The sequence below is a fragment of the Artemia sp. Qi Xiang Cuo genome, chromosome 1 (assembly GCF_049724085.1).
Source record: "Artemia sp. Qi Xiang Cuo chromosome 1, ASM4972408v1, whole genome shotgun sequence".
NCBI classification, from domain to species: domain Eukaryota; kingdom Metazoa; phylum Arthropoda; class Branchiopoda; order Anostraca; family Artemiidae; genus Artemia; species Artemia sp. Qi Xiang Cuo.
Genome location: NC_142794.1, coordinates 71,206,791 through 71,225,548, shown reverse-complemented (window position 1 = coordinate 71,225,548; position 18,758 = coordinate 71,206,791). Strand labels below are relative to the sequence as shown.

The following is an 18,758-nucleotide window of genomic DNA, read 5'->3' as shown; positions in this document are numbered from 1 at the left end:
ATGTACATACTAATACTAGTACAAACAACTCAACGCAGCACCAAGCCACCTGATGCCACCACAGCTACACACGTTCTCCTCCATAGCAATCTATTCAAAGCCTCCCTCTGTAAACCCTCCCAGGAAGTTCCCCTTTCTCTTACATCATTCTTTATGACATCCTCCCACTCCAACCACAACGACCTGCTTTCCGTTTAGCCCTTGACAGTCGGCCGAAAAGGACAATCTCCGGCAATCTGTCATCGTTCATCTGGAGAACGTACCCAAGCCATCTCAACCTTTCCCTATTTATAGCCCTAGAAAGCGGGATTGAACGGCACTTTTCGTACAGCGTACTTTTTGAAATACTGTCAGTCAGCAGGGTACCAGATCAATCCGTAGGCAATTTCTCTGGAAAACATCTAGCAAACCTTCGTCCGCTTTTCGGAGCGCCCATGCTTCAGAACCATATTTGACCACTATCATCACTGTATATTCTAATATTCTAATTTTGGTTGGCAGACTTACCTTCCTATTCTTCCAAACTTTTTTCAACTGTGAGAAAACACCCCGAGCCTTGGCTATTCTTCCCTTAAATCTACTTGCTCGTACCGTCTTTACTAATAAAAATTAAAAAAAAACAAGTTTTTTTTAACTATATTAGGGAGTTTGGTATATTAGGGATTTGACCCCTAGTCGATACATTGCTTTTTACGCTAAAGTTCAAATTTTGTTCGAATCACAAACCCCTGAATCACAAAGGTCGGTTAATTAGAATAGACAGATTTTTGAAACTACTAAAAAAACTTTAGCGAAAAGGGCGAGGTATTGACTAGGGGGCAAACCCCCTTATATGCGAAATAATTTCTGTTTGTTTTAAGTTTTAATGTTGCTCCTTGCTTTCAGTTGAAAAAACTAGTTTTTTTTATTTAATTTCCGTCGTTTTTTAAATAATGCTGGGAAATCCGGCGCCCCCTTCATAGAAATGTCCCTTCCCCCAAGGAAACATCCTCCATAGAAGGATCCTCCCCCGTAACTCCCTCCTACGACCCCCCCCCCCATCAGAAAAAAATCCCTCCTGAAACGTCTTTATACTTCCCATTAACCAATACTACAGTTCATAACTTCCAGCCCTTCCCCCGGGAACTATGGGAGATTAAGTCATCCTCAAAAACATATTTATTGGATTTTCGACTATACTGAACAAAATGGCTATCTCAAAACTTTGATTGGATGACTTAGGGGAAAAAATGAGCGTGGGAGTGGGCCAAGTTGCCCTCCAATTTTTTTGGTCACTTAAAAAGGGCACAAGAACTTTTAATTCCCGTTTAAATGAGCCCTCTTACGATATTCTAGGACTACTGGATCGATAAGATCACCCCTGAGGAAATAATAATAATAATAATAATAAAAAAATAAATAAACACGCATCCGTGATCTTTCCTCTGACAAAAACAAAAATACAAAATTCCACATTTTTGCAGATAGGAGCTTGAAACTTCCGCAGTAGGGTTTTCTGATATGCTGAATCTGATGGTGTGATTTTCATTAAAGTGCTATGACTTTTTGGGGGTTTTCCCCCCTTTTTTCCCAAATAAGGTAAATTTTCTCAGGCGCGTCACTTTTGATGGGTAAACTCAAACTCAATGAAACCTATAAATTTGAAATCAGCATAAAAATCTGATTCTATTGATGTATTTATGGGTATCAAAATTCCGGTTTTCAGAGTTTTGGTTACTATTGAGCCGGGTGGCTCCTTACTTACGGTTCGTTACCACGAACTGTTTGATGCTACCAAGACAAGTGAAGCTGTCCACCTGATCAATTTTTTTTATTATGCAACGTCCCCTCTTCATCTTCACTTATTCCTAGCCTTAGTGACTTAGTCTTTTAAACATTAATTTTCAACCCTTTTCTAACCACCTGAACCCTAACATTTCATTAATTTTGTTCACATTTTCATCTAGGATGCTCAAATCATCAGCATAATCCAAGTCCAGTAAATCTTTTCCTCCCCACTTGATTCCGTGTTCTCCCATTGCCTTTCCTGTGCTTTTCGGTTTCCCTCTACCGTTAAACTTGCCAAATGCTTTTTAGACTGATAGTTGAGTTTAATTTTTACGGTGTTTCTAGAATTTTAGTGTGAGTGATTTTGGATTTAGCATTACTATTGCAGCATTAATATTTTTAGAATTGTCATGTATTATTGTATTAATTTTTATACATTTTTCCAATTTTTTTTCTTTTTTAATTATTTTTAAGGATTTATTCTACTATTTAAGCATTGCTTCTAACTCAGTTCCCAGAAATTACTTCCCAAAATTCGAAAAAATTAAATTGCTCCAGTGTACGAAATTTTTATCTGGAAATTCAACAAAATTGTTCTTAAGAGTCAATAATGAAAGAAAATTAATCTGTCTTTCAAAACGAAAAAAACGTGCCGCAAATGGGGGTTGCCTATTCCTTTCACCATGTCTGTATTCTTCTGGAACAATGTGTCTGCCAGTTGGTCTTCGGTGGAACATTTCCCGCTTTTAACTGAAGTTTTAAGCATGCACACTAGAGACCCTCGAGGTTTGAACTCCATTCCTTTGCCAAAAATGTCACAATTTTTGTGATTTTCCAGTTTCCCATAATTTTTATACATTGTTCCCATTTTTCTTTTTTAATCTTTTTTTTTACTAGCTATATTACAAAAGTTTTGAGCAAAAATCTCCGTTATTTTAAACATAAATGTCATTACTGATGCATGTGTCAACAGTATAAAACTTAAGCATCTAGACAGAGAAAAATATTTTTCTGGTGAATTCCTCGATATAAAACATTCGGTGATTAATTTAGTGTTACTACTTAAAAAACTCATTTACCTTAACATTTTCTGCTTTCAAATCCATTCCTTTTAAATACATAAAAAAACATGGCTAAACGTAGTTTAATTCGTTTTCAATGTAATTAGTTTTTAGTAAAGAATGAATGCCACTTTATCCTTCTGAGGAGCTTAAAGGGCTTTGACAACACTCTGATCTATGGCACTTCGATTTTGATTTTCATTTTGAGTTTGACTTACATGTGTTTTGTAATTTCTGTTCGTTTTAGGCTTTAGTTTTTCATTCTATAGCAGTTTCTGCTTTTTTATGTAAGCTAATCTAAGCGAAACCTTATGTAATCTAATACGGAATAAGAAATTATTCTGTATATGAAAGAGGCTGTCCCCTCCTCAACGCCTCGTTCTTAACGCTAAAGTTTGACTTTGTCTCACAACTTTATTTTTTTAAACAATAAAAACTTTAGCGTAAAGAGTGAGGCGTTGAGGAGGGGACAGGCCCTTTCATATACGTTCGGTTTAAGTTTTAATGTTGCTCCTTACTTTCAGTTAAAAAACTTGTTTTTTTTTTTATTTCATCATAATCAGTCTCTACAGGACGCAGTTTAACACACCCGAGCAATTCCATGCCGGGTGGGTAGCGACAGCAGAAACCTTGAAGTGATTGAGCGAAGTAGTCTCCAGCCTCTCTGTGTCAGAGGGCTTAGTAGTAGTTGTAGCAGGAGGAATAGTAGTAAGTTGAGTTAGCAGGATTTTCAATTGACTGGGCTTAATGAGGTAAATACAGAGAATTTTTGGGGAGGGATAGGGGTTTGGCTTCAAAGGGATTATCATCTGTAGCTATATAAAAGAAGCTATAGGACAGTTCATAAGCATATTGCTATTTTGGAGGGGGCGCGTGTCCAAGGTACCCCTGCTTACGTGCGTGTTCCCAGGGATGACTATGAAACTATGATATAATTGTTGACAAGGTCAATTCTTTTCATAAAAAACGGACTACAACTAGAACTACTTATTGATAAAGCTTTATTGTAATTAAATGTGCCAGGAGTAAATGCGCATACAAAGATCAAACTAGATCAAATAAAAAACGAACCATAATTTCAAATCTGTATTGGCTAATGCTTAAAAGATTTCAAAAAAGTGAGGATCAGCTTAAAACCAAGGCTGTAATGCTGCCACGCGCGCCGTTGGGGTGGGCCATGACCTCTAAACACCATAAAAATTGTAAATATACGATGAAAATGTCTTTTTTGAAACCGCAGTAAAAAAAAGTTTTGTATAATATTCCGTTACATAATCAAAAGCTATATGAAAACAGAACTACTGCTAACAACTCACCGCAGTACCAAACCGCCTGAGGCTAACACACCGACACACCTTCCTCCTCCATCCCAATCTATTCAAAGCCTCCCTCTTAACACCCTGACAGGAACTTCCCATTTCCCTTAAGTTTTCTTTACGGCATCCTCTCAACCCTACCGCGGACGACATGCTTTCCGTTTAGCCGTAGACAGTTGTCCGAAAAAGGCAATCCTTGGCAATCTGTCATCCTTCATCAACAGAATGTTCATTTGCCATCTCAACCTTTCTCTCATTATAGCCCTAGAACGCGGAATTGAAACACAGTTTCGCAGTCTACTGTTTGAAATATGGTCAGTGAGTCGGGTAACCAAGACAATCCGTAGACAAGTTCTCCGGAAAACATCTAGCAAATCTTACTTCGTTTTGTGGTGCGCTTATTTTATGAAAAATTCTTCACCTTAGGGGGAGGAGGGATCTTAACCCACAAAACTTACTCCCCACGTCTTCCCATAGGTGGCTAAGCTAAACTTAACCTACCCCAACATCGTATATTTATACTGGATAAACATCGTTAAAATTTTAAATAATGAGTTTGAGAAAGTAACCACAAGTTTCATTCATGCAGGCACTGTAAAAAAAAGAAAAAGAAAAAAAGATCGAGGAATGGGTTTCTTTGAACTCTGACGATCTGAATACACACAGCTGCAGGTCCAGATCCCTTCCCAAAATATCCCTAATCTAAACACTAGCAATTACTTTCTGATCAAGCATCGCTTATGCTTTAATTTTCATCAGTTTGAGGAAAGACCACGAATTTTCGTGATATTTTTACTTGATGGACTAAAGTGATCGGAATTCCATTACTCCTTGCCATTTAAATCTATACTAGATAAAGCTCATACTTACAAAGGGATTTTTTTCGGGGAGGAGGTTACAAAAAATTTGAAAAAACGCATCCAAAATTTGTTTATATTCATTTTGCTATTTTTTTACGAATCGAACAAAGAACCCAAAACGAACAGAAATTACAATAAATTACCGAGTCAAACTTAAAACGAGCAGAAATTAACATAAGTAGGGCTCACAAGCCCTATGCCTTCTCAAGGCCAGAGCAGAAATTTGCATTTTACTGAAAAAAATAGCTTTTATAACTTTAATAAATAAAAAATTAATAAGATTATAAGGAATAAAAATCAGCATATGTATATTAAACTGAAAATGCAAATTCATCAGTATTTTTCTTCAGTAAAGTGCAAATTGTTTTCTGGCCCTGAGAAGGCATGGGGGTTGTAAGCCCTATTCATGTTAATTTCTGCTCGTTTTCAGTTTGACTCGGTTACTAGTTGTAATTTCTGTTCGTTTTGGGCTTCATTTATTTACTGATACTGATTTGTGGTAGTTTTACGCTTGGTAGATTATTTGATTCTATTTTTGCTCATTTTTTATTTAATGAAGTTCTTTACTTTTCTTTGAAAAACTTATTTTGTAGAAACATTTTTAAAATAAATTTCTGTTCGTTTTATATTGACATAGTCTTTTTCAGGAAAAAAGAAAATAATGGTTTTTTTTTATTTTTTTCTAAGAATTTGTAGTTTGGCTTGCGATTTGTGTGCTGGAGTAACTTTTTAAAAAATTTCAACAACAAAAAACCCTTTTGAAAATCTTGACACAAATAGTAGCCTAGTGCTTAATTTAGTTTTATACCTCCTCTAGTTGACCTGAAAAAATAAAACTTAATACCATTCCCAAGAAATTCTATCAATGTTCTTGGACAGCCTGGATATACTTACACTCTCCTGATTTAGTTACATTTTCAGAGCAGAAGTAGTAACAGAAGTAGCCCCAAGAATTTGAACCTAATACCGCCAGTCATTCTTGATATATTGCTGAGATGTCTTATCGGCAACCAGCACGTACGCAGTGCGTTTTTATTTGATTTTAAAGCAACACTTAGTTTTTAAGCATAATGGGCAAGTTTCAAAACTGGGCGGGGGGGGGTTGACCTACCCAATACCCTAAAGATATAGTTACTAGACTGTTCAGCTATGTTGGACAAAATGACTATCTTAAAATTTTGATTGACAATGTTTGGAAAATAAGAGGAGGGCTGAATGCCCTCCAATCACTTTCGACTCTTAAAAATGGCACTAGAACTTTCAATTTCCAATTAAATTAGCTCCTTTAATGCTATTGCTAGCTTTCAATGATATTACTAGCTATGATAGAGCAGGCCTATGATATTGCTTAAATGCCCTTTTAATACCTGCATGCATATAATTGTTATGTTTAATTGAAACTCCCCCTAAACATGTTCCCGAAAAGTTTCTACTTAATGCCCTTAGTGTCATTTAGCTACAACAACCGTAGAAGTAGTATTAAAAGTATACACATAGTGTCTTCTGGCTAGTTCGAAATTTGCCACAACTTAACATTAAAGGTCTAACTTAATAATGTAAGCCGTTATTGAGATGTTGCTCTGTCACCCTTTTGACAATCTACATGATCATAGTTCGTTTTGATTTACTTCAACATCTGCCTAAATATTCCTTGAAAGCTTCACCTTAATGCACCTAGTTTGTATAGTAGCAATAGTAGTATTAGTATAGCAGTATGCACATAGCACCTTTTGTTTTTTTGTTTTTTTTTTTACATCCCCTTAACACACGATGAAAGTTTCAACTTAATACCATCAAGCGTTTCTTGAGCATTGTTGATACGTCCTCTTGACAACCTATGTGGGCATAGTGTTTTTCGATTTAGTTCGATACAGTTTCATTGTTGCCCAAAATTTTTGCCTTAATACCCTTTGCCTTAGTACAGTAATAGTAGGACCAGCAGTTAACACCAGTAGCAGTAATAGTGGTAGCGGTAGAATTACTAGTTTAAGTCCTAGCTTTAGTAGCAGTAGTAGCACTAGCAGTAATAATAATACTACCAGTATTATTAGTTGTAGGCAGTAGTGGATCCAGAGGGGGGAGAGTGGGGCGCCCCCCCCCCTCAACGTAGTCTAAAGTAGTGTAATTTACTTAATTAACGCAAGGTCGTTTTTTCTTTTTTTAACATGGAAATGGGGCTGATGGAATTACATGACTAAAAATCAATGAAAGAATATCAGTCCCATTTATAAAAAGAATAAAAAAATTGAAGTAATCTTAATAGTCGGTAAGTAGTCAGCCTAAACAGTTGGTAAAAATGACCATCCAGTCTCGGTAAAATTCATTGCCTCCCCTAAAACATTTTTTTTTTTTTATAGTGACGCCTCTGGTCGGTGCCGGACCAAGTCCACAGGAATTCTTTAATCATACTTCCTAGTTCCAATCTGCTATCTACACCTCCCACTAATTTCATATTTTCAAGATATTTTATTTACCTCTGTCTTAGTCTGCTCTGATAACTTAGACCCCAAAAATCTAAAAATAAAGACTAAAGGATATTCTGCTACATACAATCTGCCTATATTCTGGAATACATGTGGAATGTTCTTAAATTCCTTCTTTTCATCATTCTTTTCATCTGTCAAAATTTCTTTTTGGCAGCTCAATTCGGCACACAGGGGAATTATCCACGGGGGATCTCTCCACCTGGGGATTTTCCAGGGTAAATTTTCTGCGGGCGAATTTTCCGAGGGGAATTTATGCAGCGGAAATTTCTTGCGAGAAGGGGATTTTACCAGGGCATTTTGCCTATCACTAGGGTATGCGCATAAATATTATCAAAAGGTAAGGCAAAACATTTCTAAAGTGGATCGTAACTCTCCCCTCAAGCTCCCTTGCTGGTTTTAATTATAGTGAAGAATCCATGGTTAAAGGCAAAAAGTAAATATTACAAATTTAAACAATATCAATGTAATGAACATTAAAACTGAGAACCTGAAAACCTCATACTTTTTGTTTAGTGTACGAGTATGTATATGGTATAGGCCTATGGTAATAATATACATATGTAATTAATTATTGGCATTCCTTTTATTGGCTATTTCAGTCTTTCCTGCTTAGCAAATACCTAGACTACTTAGCAAAACGATATGCTTAACCTTACAATAAAGTTTGATATTCCCATTTTTTATTAGTCAAATCTAGTTCGTAATATTAATGCCACGTGACGAAAAATCATTCGGTATTATGTTTTTTTTGCGTTTTTCATTATTTGTTTATTTTTTATTTTTTGCTTTTTTTTTACTTTACTGTCAACTTCCAAAACGAAGTGCCTTATGTATCCTAAAGATTTTTTTCTGTACTGTTTTTGTATTCATTTACTATAGGTTTGACTTTATGCAATGATTATGATTTTGCCCAGACACATAGCTCCGCAAAAAAAAGAAGTGTTTTTCGACCCGCCGCGGCTCCCCAAATATTGAAAAATATTTGTCCCATATTTTATAAGAAACATCTATTCTTTGATTTTGCCTGTTATTTGATTTTCCACCTCCAATAAAAACCAAAGTTCTTGTATATATAGCTTAGGACAGCTAATGGGACCATTTTGGGGGTAACGGATACTCTTTGGACGGAGGATAAGCGAGAGAGAACACAAGACTTGGATTTTATTATTAACATAGAAATTTATTGAGAAATCGCAAAAATCTTCAGATTTGAGCCTCCCATCCCCCTTCACGCCTTCCGTTCAATTTTGGACCCCTCTTTAGTTTCAAATTCTAAAATATTTCTCCATGATCAAGTGCGAATCTTAGTCTTTGCAACAGCAGTGGTGTAGGACGTCCATTTAACATTCTAATGTCAGACGACATTACCTAGACCAGCAGGAGGGAAAGGGATCAAATTCAATTTAACCAGTGTGAAACTAAAGTTTTTCATGCACCAGAGAAAGGTGCTGATCCACTGTTTTAATCTTGAATGGCATCGCTCATTTTATCTTACCGGCATAGGGACCATCCTTCTTCTTTTTCTCCCTTCTGTCTCCACTAAGAAAACTGAAAGATTCTTGGGCGTAGAGAAGTGGAGTTACCTAAATTCCCCAATATCGAGCATGACGCTTCACACTCACACCTACAACTGAATATAAATTACTGACGGTAAACAAAATTAACTGATCAACAATTCGTTCACGCACAACCCGTTCGAGATGCCCAAGAAGGTGGGGCTTGCTAATTTTTTCGCAGGAATCTTTTTTACTTTTTACCTTTTACTTGATGAGAAACCGAGATAAATGACCGTTAAAGTGACAGGTGAGATTTGAGCAGCAGAACAAAAGCAAGTAAAATATGTTTTTCTTCTATGATTAGTTAGCAATTTCCCCTTTTTCCGGTTTTACTTTTGTCATTTTTCTTTTTTCTTAAAGTGTTTATCGTCTTGAACAAACTTGTGGATATTCTCATGGCCAAATCCAAGGAGTATACATACATATCCTTTGCTTAAAAAACGAACCTGATTGTGAAGTCAAATATATTTTAAAAAGGCTATAAATAAATACTTTAAGCATTTTAAACACTATAAAACTCATGAAAATCTATTACATAAAATATACATAAAACACTTACATCCACTGCAATGGTTCCATTTGTACAGCAAGGCCGTATCCAGAGGGGGGGCGGGGATAGGGGGTTTGACCCCCCCCCCCGGTTTGTGTACTTCATTCTAGGTAGGGGAATGGCCATAATTAGAAAAAACAAATATGTCTATATATCCAGCTCAAAGAATACCTGGTAAGACTATATTTATCATATTCCAAATGGAAGCCATGCTATTAAATTACCCGCTCTAGTGTTTTTATGTTTCAAATTTCTCTCAAACAAGTTCTCAAACAGAACACAGTTCCTGCAAAAAAGTGAGGTACCAAGGACAGTGAGAATGAAATATGATTGTTTGAAATGGTTAAGGGTATAGCAATAAGTAATCTTTCTTTTAATATACAACCTTGAGTGGTTCCAGAACCCCATGCCTACACTTCTCCAACCACTTAGTGGCAAGGGGTTGTGGTCAGGGGCGTAATATGCTATGTGGTAGAGGGGGCAACTTCCCCTCCCAGACCTCAATTTTCCTCAAGACCCCAATTAGCCCCCTCCCAGCTGAAATTTAGTTTCTCCAAAAATGTTGTCAAAACTAAGATAAGCCTGCATAATTCAAGCATCCACTGAAACAGGTCAGTTTTCTTTAGTACATCCCTACCTTTTTCATTACTATTAATCAATACATATTAAAATTACACATAAATATAAATTACACAAACATATATATCTCACAAAGTTAGGAGATATCAGGAATCCAATTTTTAATTAAAACATCCTCCGTGTGCATTTTTGTGGTTCTTCGAAGTAGTGGGCACCAAACTTAAAAAGAGATAGGCTAAGCCTATTTAGGTGAAAAACATGTACAAAAAAATTAGTTGAACAACTCAGTGCACCAGACAGCTTAATAAGAGGCACCATTTCTTTGCAGATTTGGTTTTTTTTTAAATCAACAGGTTGTTAATGTTTGAATTTGTAGTGTTGTCAAAATCAACCAATTAGTTTTATTCGTGTATTTTTACGCTTCAACGTAGCAATCCTTACAAAAATGTGGTATGTCCCCAGAAACGTCATATTTTGAAACAACTAAAAGAAAACTTAGACAATTGTGGTTTTCAGGCATTAACCATAACATCCCCAAAATTGGTGCGGGGGCAAAAAAAAATGTTTTATCGTAATGTCTTTGTTGCTTTAAGAGTTATGCTCCTAGTGTAAGTTTTTTTGGTGCACAGTTTATCTGCAGTCCTAAGGTTTTAGCGTTCCAGCATAGGAAGACGATTTTACCATAATGCAGTCATATAAGTGTGTTGGGTACTTGTCGCTTATTGGAAACGCATTGAAAAACTACGCAGTGTAATATCCGACAATAAACGGTTTGCCTGTCTACAATTGGTTTGCTTATTTTGAGTGAGAAATGATAGGATTTAGCAATACTTATCCCGAGGGAAGTAAAGAGCGAACTTGAAACTTAAAACGGACAAAAATTATTACTTCACATCCTAGTTAATATATATCAATAAAACTAGTACAAATAAACCAACTAATTATGTTTCCCTATGCTTTTATGATTAAACAAAACTAGCGCTTTACTGAAAATACAAAATTCAAGTATAAAAACAGGATTATTGATTTAAGAGTCAAAAATGAGTATGTAGCTTCACAACACTAAACGAATCTATAAATCTTTTCTTAGTCTTACACCAGTTGTGACATCAGTAACTTTCAGTATACAATTAAAATTATCTTAAAAACATAGGCGTAAAACAAAATATTTTTTTAATAACCGCGAAGTAATTGAACAGCATACAGAAATATTGGATTGATTGATCAAGCAGCATTTTGGTCTCGCCAACTATAATACCAATAGTGGGTAATATACAGTCTTAAATTGTAATAAATATGCTTTAGGGTTACTTGAAATGAAGATCAAATAAGACATAATGTGAACTCTGGAAATCTGATTATTTCTTTCTATACAACAGTGAATTTCAAGCTATGATAAAAAATTGTAGAGCTACTGTATAGTCCTAATGCTATCAAGATGGCTTAACTTCGAACTCGTGTACAAACTAACCGTGACATGTCCTTTTCAGAACCAAAACGAGAGCCAGTCATTGAACTGAGCCATTATGCAGAAGTGATACCAAATTAACCGTAAAAAAATGAAGCAAAATCCTAAAATGGATTGTTGGTTCCTCTTAAAAGGGATTGATCCTAAAAGGGATGGATAATATTTTTACCCTGTAAAAATCGTCCCTAATTGGTTTGCTTTTACTGTGCCAAAACTCCAATATTATTTTGTGTTTTCAGTCAAGCGCTAGTTTTATATAATCCTAAAAGCATAGGGAAGCATAATTAGTTGGTTTATTTGTACTGGTTTTATTGATATGTGTTAAATAGGCTGTGAAGTAATAAATTTTGTCCGTTTTAAGTTTCAACTTCACTCTTTACTTCTCCCAGGAAAACTTTGTTTTTTTAAAATTAATCTTTGTTCGTTTTTGATTAAAATTTAATGTAGAAACAACGCTGCCATAATTTTTTTGTTTATACGGAGTAATGTATGTTCGTTTTAAGTTTTAATGTCACTCCTTAGTTTCAGTTGTAAACTTATTTTTAATATAATTTCTAATTATCACCGATCTAAGGGAGATAAGACACTTCTAGAAAATACTGCAAACAACCTTGACAGATAAGAACAACTTTCAGTCTATATCATAAGTTCATCATCCATACTTCACAGTAGAATACATGTTTTTCAGGAACGTTTGTTTTTCGATTAGAAAAAGCTGTTTTTACTCGGCCGACTTCGCCCGAAAAAGCCATAACAAAGACTTTAACAAAAGCTTTAAGACACCTACTGACTAGCAGAAACTAGAAGGCTACTGTAACAAAAGAGAGATGTTTAAGGGCTCATTTAAAAGCTTATATTTACCTAATCGCCTTCAATAAACTTGAATTGATAGCATAGTCCCACAAAGTGCACTTTTGGTTGCTTCCCCAACCTTTTTAAATGAAATAAGTGCCTTTTCCAATGAAATTACCAAAAAAAGGTGTTTTTCAAAACCTAGGCAAGAGAAAAACTAAGAGGGCAAGGACGTCTTCCCCTCAATTACCACCGTTAGAACTAGTACACAGGCTTCATCGCAGAGTGAAGTTTGAAGGTTCAATTCAAAACTGTTGATCAATTAAGCTTATTTTTTGGTTGATTTTTAGTTGAAAAGTTTTCATAAAAAGTAATGTTGAAAAGTAATGATCAGAAGGGACAAACCATGATCGAAAAAAAAACATGATGTAGGGAGGGGAGCTATTTGCCCTCAAATAATTTTTGGTCACTTAAAAAGGGTACTAGAAAATTTGATTTGCATTCGAATGAGCCATTAAACATCTTTCTATGATGTTCTGGTTATTCGCTAGTCCTGTTAACAAAAGAAAAATAAAGGAGACACATCAGTGCTACCCTTGCAAAAAAGTCATTTTCTACGTGTTCAAGGCTGGGGACTGTAATTATCCTTCGTAGGGTTTTGAACAATGCTGATTCCAACGGTGCACTTTTTATTTCGATCCGACGCTATTTTCAAGGGGTTTCAGGCTCTTTTTCGAAATCACCGTAAATTTCTTTTCGTAATAAACTTTTAGTTTTAAGACCGTTTTTGGTAAACAATAGTTACCGTTTTTGGTTCAGTGTCAAATGGCAATTTTTTCTCACTAGGTAGTTTTCTTTAAAAAAACACGTTTTTGAACTTTTGATTACTATGGGCTGTGGTTCGTTCTTTACTAGGTTGCAGCTGCCGCTGTAACCATGATAGCGACAACATCAAGTTCTTCATCTAAGGAGAAACAATTTTTCTGACGCTCAATCCTAATGAAATATACCAAAATATGATGAAAATATAATACTTTATTAACAAAATTATGGAAACCAACCTAATATGACCTAACCTAACCAAATTTTCATTTCGAAATATATGGTCAGACACTACTCTCTATCAATACAGATCGCAAATCACATGCATTTTGTGCCTGGTCAGAAAAACAAGTTCTACCTTGATGAAGAACATAAGTGTTGTCGCTATAACAGATAAGTACCGATTTACCAATATTGTAACTAAATATTTAATATATAGAGGTGGTTAGAGGTTAGGTTGGGTAAGGTTGCGTTAGGTTGGGTTAGGTGTGGTTTCCATAATTTCGTTTTATCGTTATTTTATTATCATGTTTTGTTATATTTCATTAGGATTAACTTCACTTCTTGCGTGTGGTTTGAATAAGCGTCAAGCCCGGTGTCCTGTCCTTTTGGTGCAAGTTACAGCTGTAAGCTTGTCACAAAGTCGCCTGTTCCATAAGGACAGAAACTCGTTAATTTTCCCCTCCAATAAAACTATGAGAATGCGATGCAACCCATTCTGTTTTGGGCAAGACGGTATGGCAAGAGCAGTTATAACTCCTCTACGAGGCTACTAATATCCTATTAAAACTAACCATCACAAACGTTTTTGGATTTTCGTTAGTGCTCCAAAAGCCTTTTTTATTCATGTCAACATATTATTTATACTAAAAGTGTGTCCAAAACAGATTGTTTTAATCCTCAACTTCAGCCTTTTTATGATATTAGAAAATAAAGTTGTTTTTAGAATGAAAGTAAAGTAACATAAAAATCAGAACAAATGGAAAATTTCCTATATAGGAATGGGGTTGCTAACCGTTCAACATTTTAGCAGCGTCTCAACTGCTCGGCAGCATTTTAGAGCATTACTAATTGAGCTAGTCGAAATTGCAAGCGTTATATGTACCGCTGACCTTTCAAAACCATGTACCTTTTGTTGTTACAGCAAATACGAATAAATAGGTAATTCTATTTTAGAAGCATCACTATATCATGCTGCTATTGGGTTAAAACAGTCATTCTTGAAGCATTGAGAACAAAAATCCTGGACAAAATATTTCCGATTATTTTCTCTCTGGTTCCAGTGTCATATCTTAAACAAAAGGGGACTACCATCCTTTCAGTATTTTGCAATTTTCGATCCCTCGGCTAACCAAATAACTAGTTTCTGGTTTCTAGTTTCTAGTTCCACACTGGCTAAGCATGACAAGATTAGAAAAGATGACAAGATTTTAGATACATGAAAAACGAGGATAGTTCCAGGCAGTGAAAAAACATTGCAAACATTTCAACCAAGACCTCCGCTTATTGCAGAACATCTTCAGTGCAGAACTAGAAGAATAATAACGAACCATAAAAAGTAACAACTAAAATAACGATACCCTTTTCGTGTAACGCTGAAAGGGTAACTGAACTAATATAATAATAAATCCGATATTGAATGACAATTTCAAAGTGCTAACCTTGAGTTCGTTTTGACGAAAGTCATTCTGAGCTATTTCCGAAATTAAATAAAAAAAACAAGTTTTTTTAACTGAAAGTAAGGAACGACGTTAAAACTTAAAACGAACAGAAATTATTCCGTATATGAAGGGGGCTGTCCCCCTCCTCAACGCCTCGCTCTTTACGCTAAAGTTTTTTTATTGTTTAAAAAAATAGAGTTGTGAGAAAGTCAAACTTTAGCGTAAAGAGCGAGGCGTTGAGGAGGGGGACAGCCCCCTTCATATACGGACTAATTTCTGTTCGTTTTAAGTTTTAACGTCGTTCCTTACTTTCAGTTAAAAAAACTTGTTTTTTTTATTTAATTTTTGAACGTTTTTGAATTAATGCAGGTTTTGATTTTGGCTCACCGTACATGAATAATTAAAACAAAATTTGCATATTATATTTGGTTAAATGGCTTTTTCGAAACTTGTTTAATTTTATTTACGAACGTTTTTATTAGTAATAAATATACGTAACTTAGAATTAACTTACGTAACGAACTTCTATATTCATAAAATTTTAACAAGTATATTAGGGGGTTCGCCCCCTAGTCAATACCCTGCTCTTTAAACTATAGTTCGAATTTTTTTTCAGTTCTTTAAAAATGACCTCTTAATCACAATCAGTTGATCAGTTGAAAAATTTGTTTTTTTTTATTTAATTCCTGATCTTTTTCTTTAATAATGCTGGGAAATCCGGCTCCCCCTTCATAGCGATGTCCCTGCCCCCATGAAAACTTCCGTCATGGCACGTTCCTTCCATAGAGCCCCCGCCCCTCTCCTTCCCCCACCTACCAGAAAAAATCTCCTCTGAAAAAGTCTGTATACTTCCCAAGAACCAATCCTCACTGTTAAAATTGAGTAAAGTTAATAAATGTCAGCCCTCCCCCGGGGGCCGTGGGGCGATCAAGTCAGCCTAAAAGACATTTTTATCATATTTTCGACCATGCTGAACAAAATGGCTATCTCAAAATTTTGATCGGGTGACTTTGGAAAAAAAAAGAGCGTGGGAGGGGGCCTAGTTGTACTCCATTTTTTGGTCACTTAAAAAGGGCACTAGAACTTTTAATTTCCGTTCCAATGAGCCCTCCCACGATATTCTAGGACCCCTGGGTCGATACGATCACCCCTGGGTAAAAAAAAACAAAAAAAACAAACAAACAAACAAACAAATAAACACGCAACCGTGATCTTTCTTCTGGCAAAAAAAGTAAAATTCCACATTTTTTTATATAGGAGATTTAAACATCTACAGTAGGGTTCTCTGATACGCTGAATATGATGGTGTGATTTTCATTAAGGTTATATAACTTTTAGGGGGCCTTTCCCCCTTTTTTCGAAAATCAGCCAAATTTTCTCAGGCACTTAACTTTTGATGGGTATGATTAAACTTAATGAAACTTATATATTTGAAATCAGAATTAAAATCTGATTCTTTTGATGTATCTATTGGTATCAAAATCCCGTTTTTTAGAGTTTCGGTTACCATTGAGCCGGGTCGCTCCTTACTTACAGTTCGTTACCACGAACTGTTTGATTCACTGTGAATTTACAGGTGAAAGGTCTTGCTGATTAAAACATTGAATTTTGGAAGCTTTATCAGGAAATTAAATAAAAAAAAATAAGTTTTTTAAACTGAAAGTAAGGAGCGACATTAAAACTTAAAACAAACAGAAATTATTCCGTATATGAAAGGGACTGTCCCCTCCTCAACGCCTCGCTCTTTACGCTAAAGTTTTTGATTGTTTTAAAAAATAAAGTTGTGAGACAGAGTCAAACTTTAGCGTAAAGAACGAGGCGTTGAGGAGGGGAAAGTTCCTTTCATATACGGAATAATTTCTGTTCGTTTTAAGTTTTAATGTCGCTCCTTACTTTCAGTTGAAAAAACTTGTTTTTTTTATTTAGTTTTTGAACATTTTTGAATAAATGCAGGTTTTGATCTTGGCTCACCGTGCATGAATAATTAAAACAAAATTTTCATATTAATTTACTTTTATTTAGTTAAATGGTTTTCTCGAAACTTGTTTAACGTTTTTATTAGTAATAAATATACGTAACTTACGAATTAACTTACGTAACGAACTTCTATATTCATATATTTTAATACGTTTATTAGGGGGTTCGCCCCCTAGTCAATACCTTGCTCTCTAAGCGAAAGTTCGAATTTTGTTCCAGTTCTTTAAAAATGACGGCTTAATCACAAAGGCCGTTAATTAGAATAAATAGCTCTTATGAAAGTACTAAAAAATATTTGGCTTAAAGAGCGAGGCATTGATTACAGGGCGAACCCAATCACATATGTAATATTTTCTGTTCGTTTAAAGTTTCGATGTTGCTGCTGTTGCAGTTGAAATACTTGTTTTTTTATATTAAATTTCTGATCTTTTTTTTAAATAATGCTGGGTAGTCCGGCGTCCCCTTCATAGGAATGTCCTTTCCCCCACGAAAACCTCCTTCATGGGAAGATCCTCCCACAAACGTACGAGATTTCCTTTTTGCAATTCAAAATTTGACGTTTTTACATGGGCAAAAAACTTCAATGAGCGAAGAAAATTTCTAGGAGGAATTTCTGTGAAAACATGGAGTTTAAAGAAGCTAGAACATCTGGCTCTATTTGGAGGGAAGAATGTTATCTTTTTGAAAGAAGATGGTACTCTCACAATGAACCGAAAAGAAAACCTAAACAGTATGCTTGAAATACACACAAATGATTCAGTATTTATTGGCCCGAAATCGACTCATCTATATGATCAATTAAAAACAAAAAAGTTTTTCTGAGAGAGTCTAATTTCGCAATACTTCTGCATAATGACCTCAGTTCAATGATTGATTGTCGTTTTGGATCTGAAAGGAAAATTCATAGTTATTTTGTAGACAAGTTCGAAGTGACGCAATATTGTTAGTATTAGTACTACAGACTCACTTTAGAATTTCTATTACAACTTGAAATTCTCCGTTTTATAAGTAGAGAGGGGGGCGCTACTCGTGACATGACCAAGTGGTTTATGGTTTTCTCACTGAGAATGAAAAAACAGAATTTTTCTCACTTGAAAAAACAGGAATTTTCTCACATTTATGGATGTTTTCTGGACGGTTATGTGTGTTGGTCAATTTATTTGATGTTTTTCTCGGATGTCAACAGTAATTTATGTCTGTTTTATGTTTTTTGTCTGTGAGAATTTGAAAAACAGGAACTTTCTCACTTTGATGGATGTTTTCTGGACGGTTATGTGTGTTGGTCAATTTATTTGATGTTTTTCTCGGATGTCAACAGTAATTCATGTCTGTTTTATGGTTTTTAATGTGAGAATTTGAAAAACAGGAACTTTCTCACTTTGATGGATGTTTTCTGGATTATTGAGTCTAACAGGGGGACCTAAATTTCCAAAGGTCGATTTATTTGATGTTGTTGTTGTTTTGGCCAAGTGCATGCTCAAGACAAATGTTAAGACCTAACAGGATAGGAAACAGTTAGATCACGTGTTTGCTTCTCAGCCAATCAGCAAGTCGGATACATATCCTTTCTCAGCCAATCAGAGGCTTGCTAACATATGATTTTTCCCGTTACATAACTATTCAACCTTGAGATTTCGTAGATGGATGGATGGATGGATGGATGGATGGATGGATGGATTGTTCGATGGCTGTATGGTTGGATGTATGGATGGATGGATGGTTGGATGGTTGTATGGATGGATGGATGGTTGAAGGGTTGGATGGATGGTTGGATGTATGGATGGATGGATGGATGAATGGATGGATGGATGGATGGATGGATGGATGGATGGATGGATGGATGGATGGATGGATGGATGGATG

The 18,758-nt window shown here is 35.4% G+C and overlaps 1 protein-coding gene across 1 annotated transcript in view; it reads right to left on the bottom strand.

Moving 5' to 3' along the window:
- Positions 1-9,105, bottom strand: part of LOC148956677 (uncharacterized) — a 73,051-nt gene extending 63,946 nt beyond the window's left edge. The window contains exon 1 of the mRNA XM_089086654.1: positions 8,986-9,105. Within this exon, the coding sequence (XP_088942780.1) occupies positions 8,986-9,000 (15 nt within the window). The 5' untranslated portion in view covers positions 9,001-9,105. The remainder of the gene's footprint in view (positions 1-8,985) is intronic.
- Positions 9,106-18,758: the final 9,653 nt, after the last annotated feature.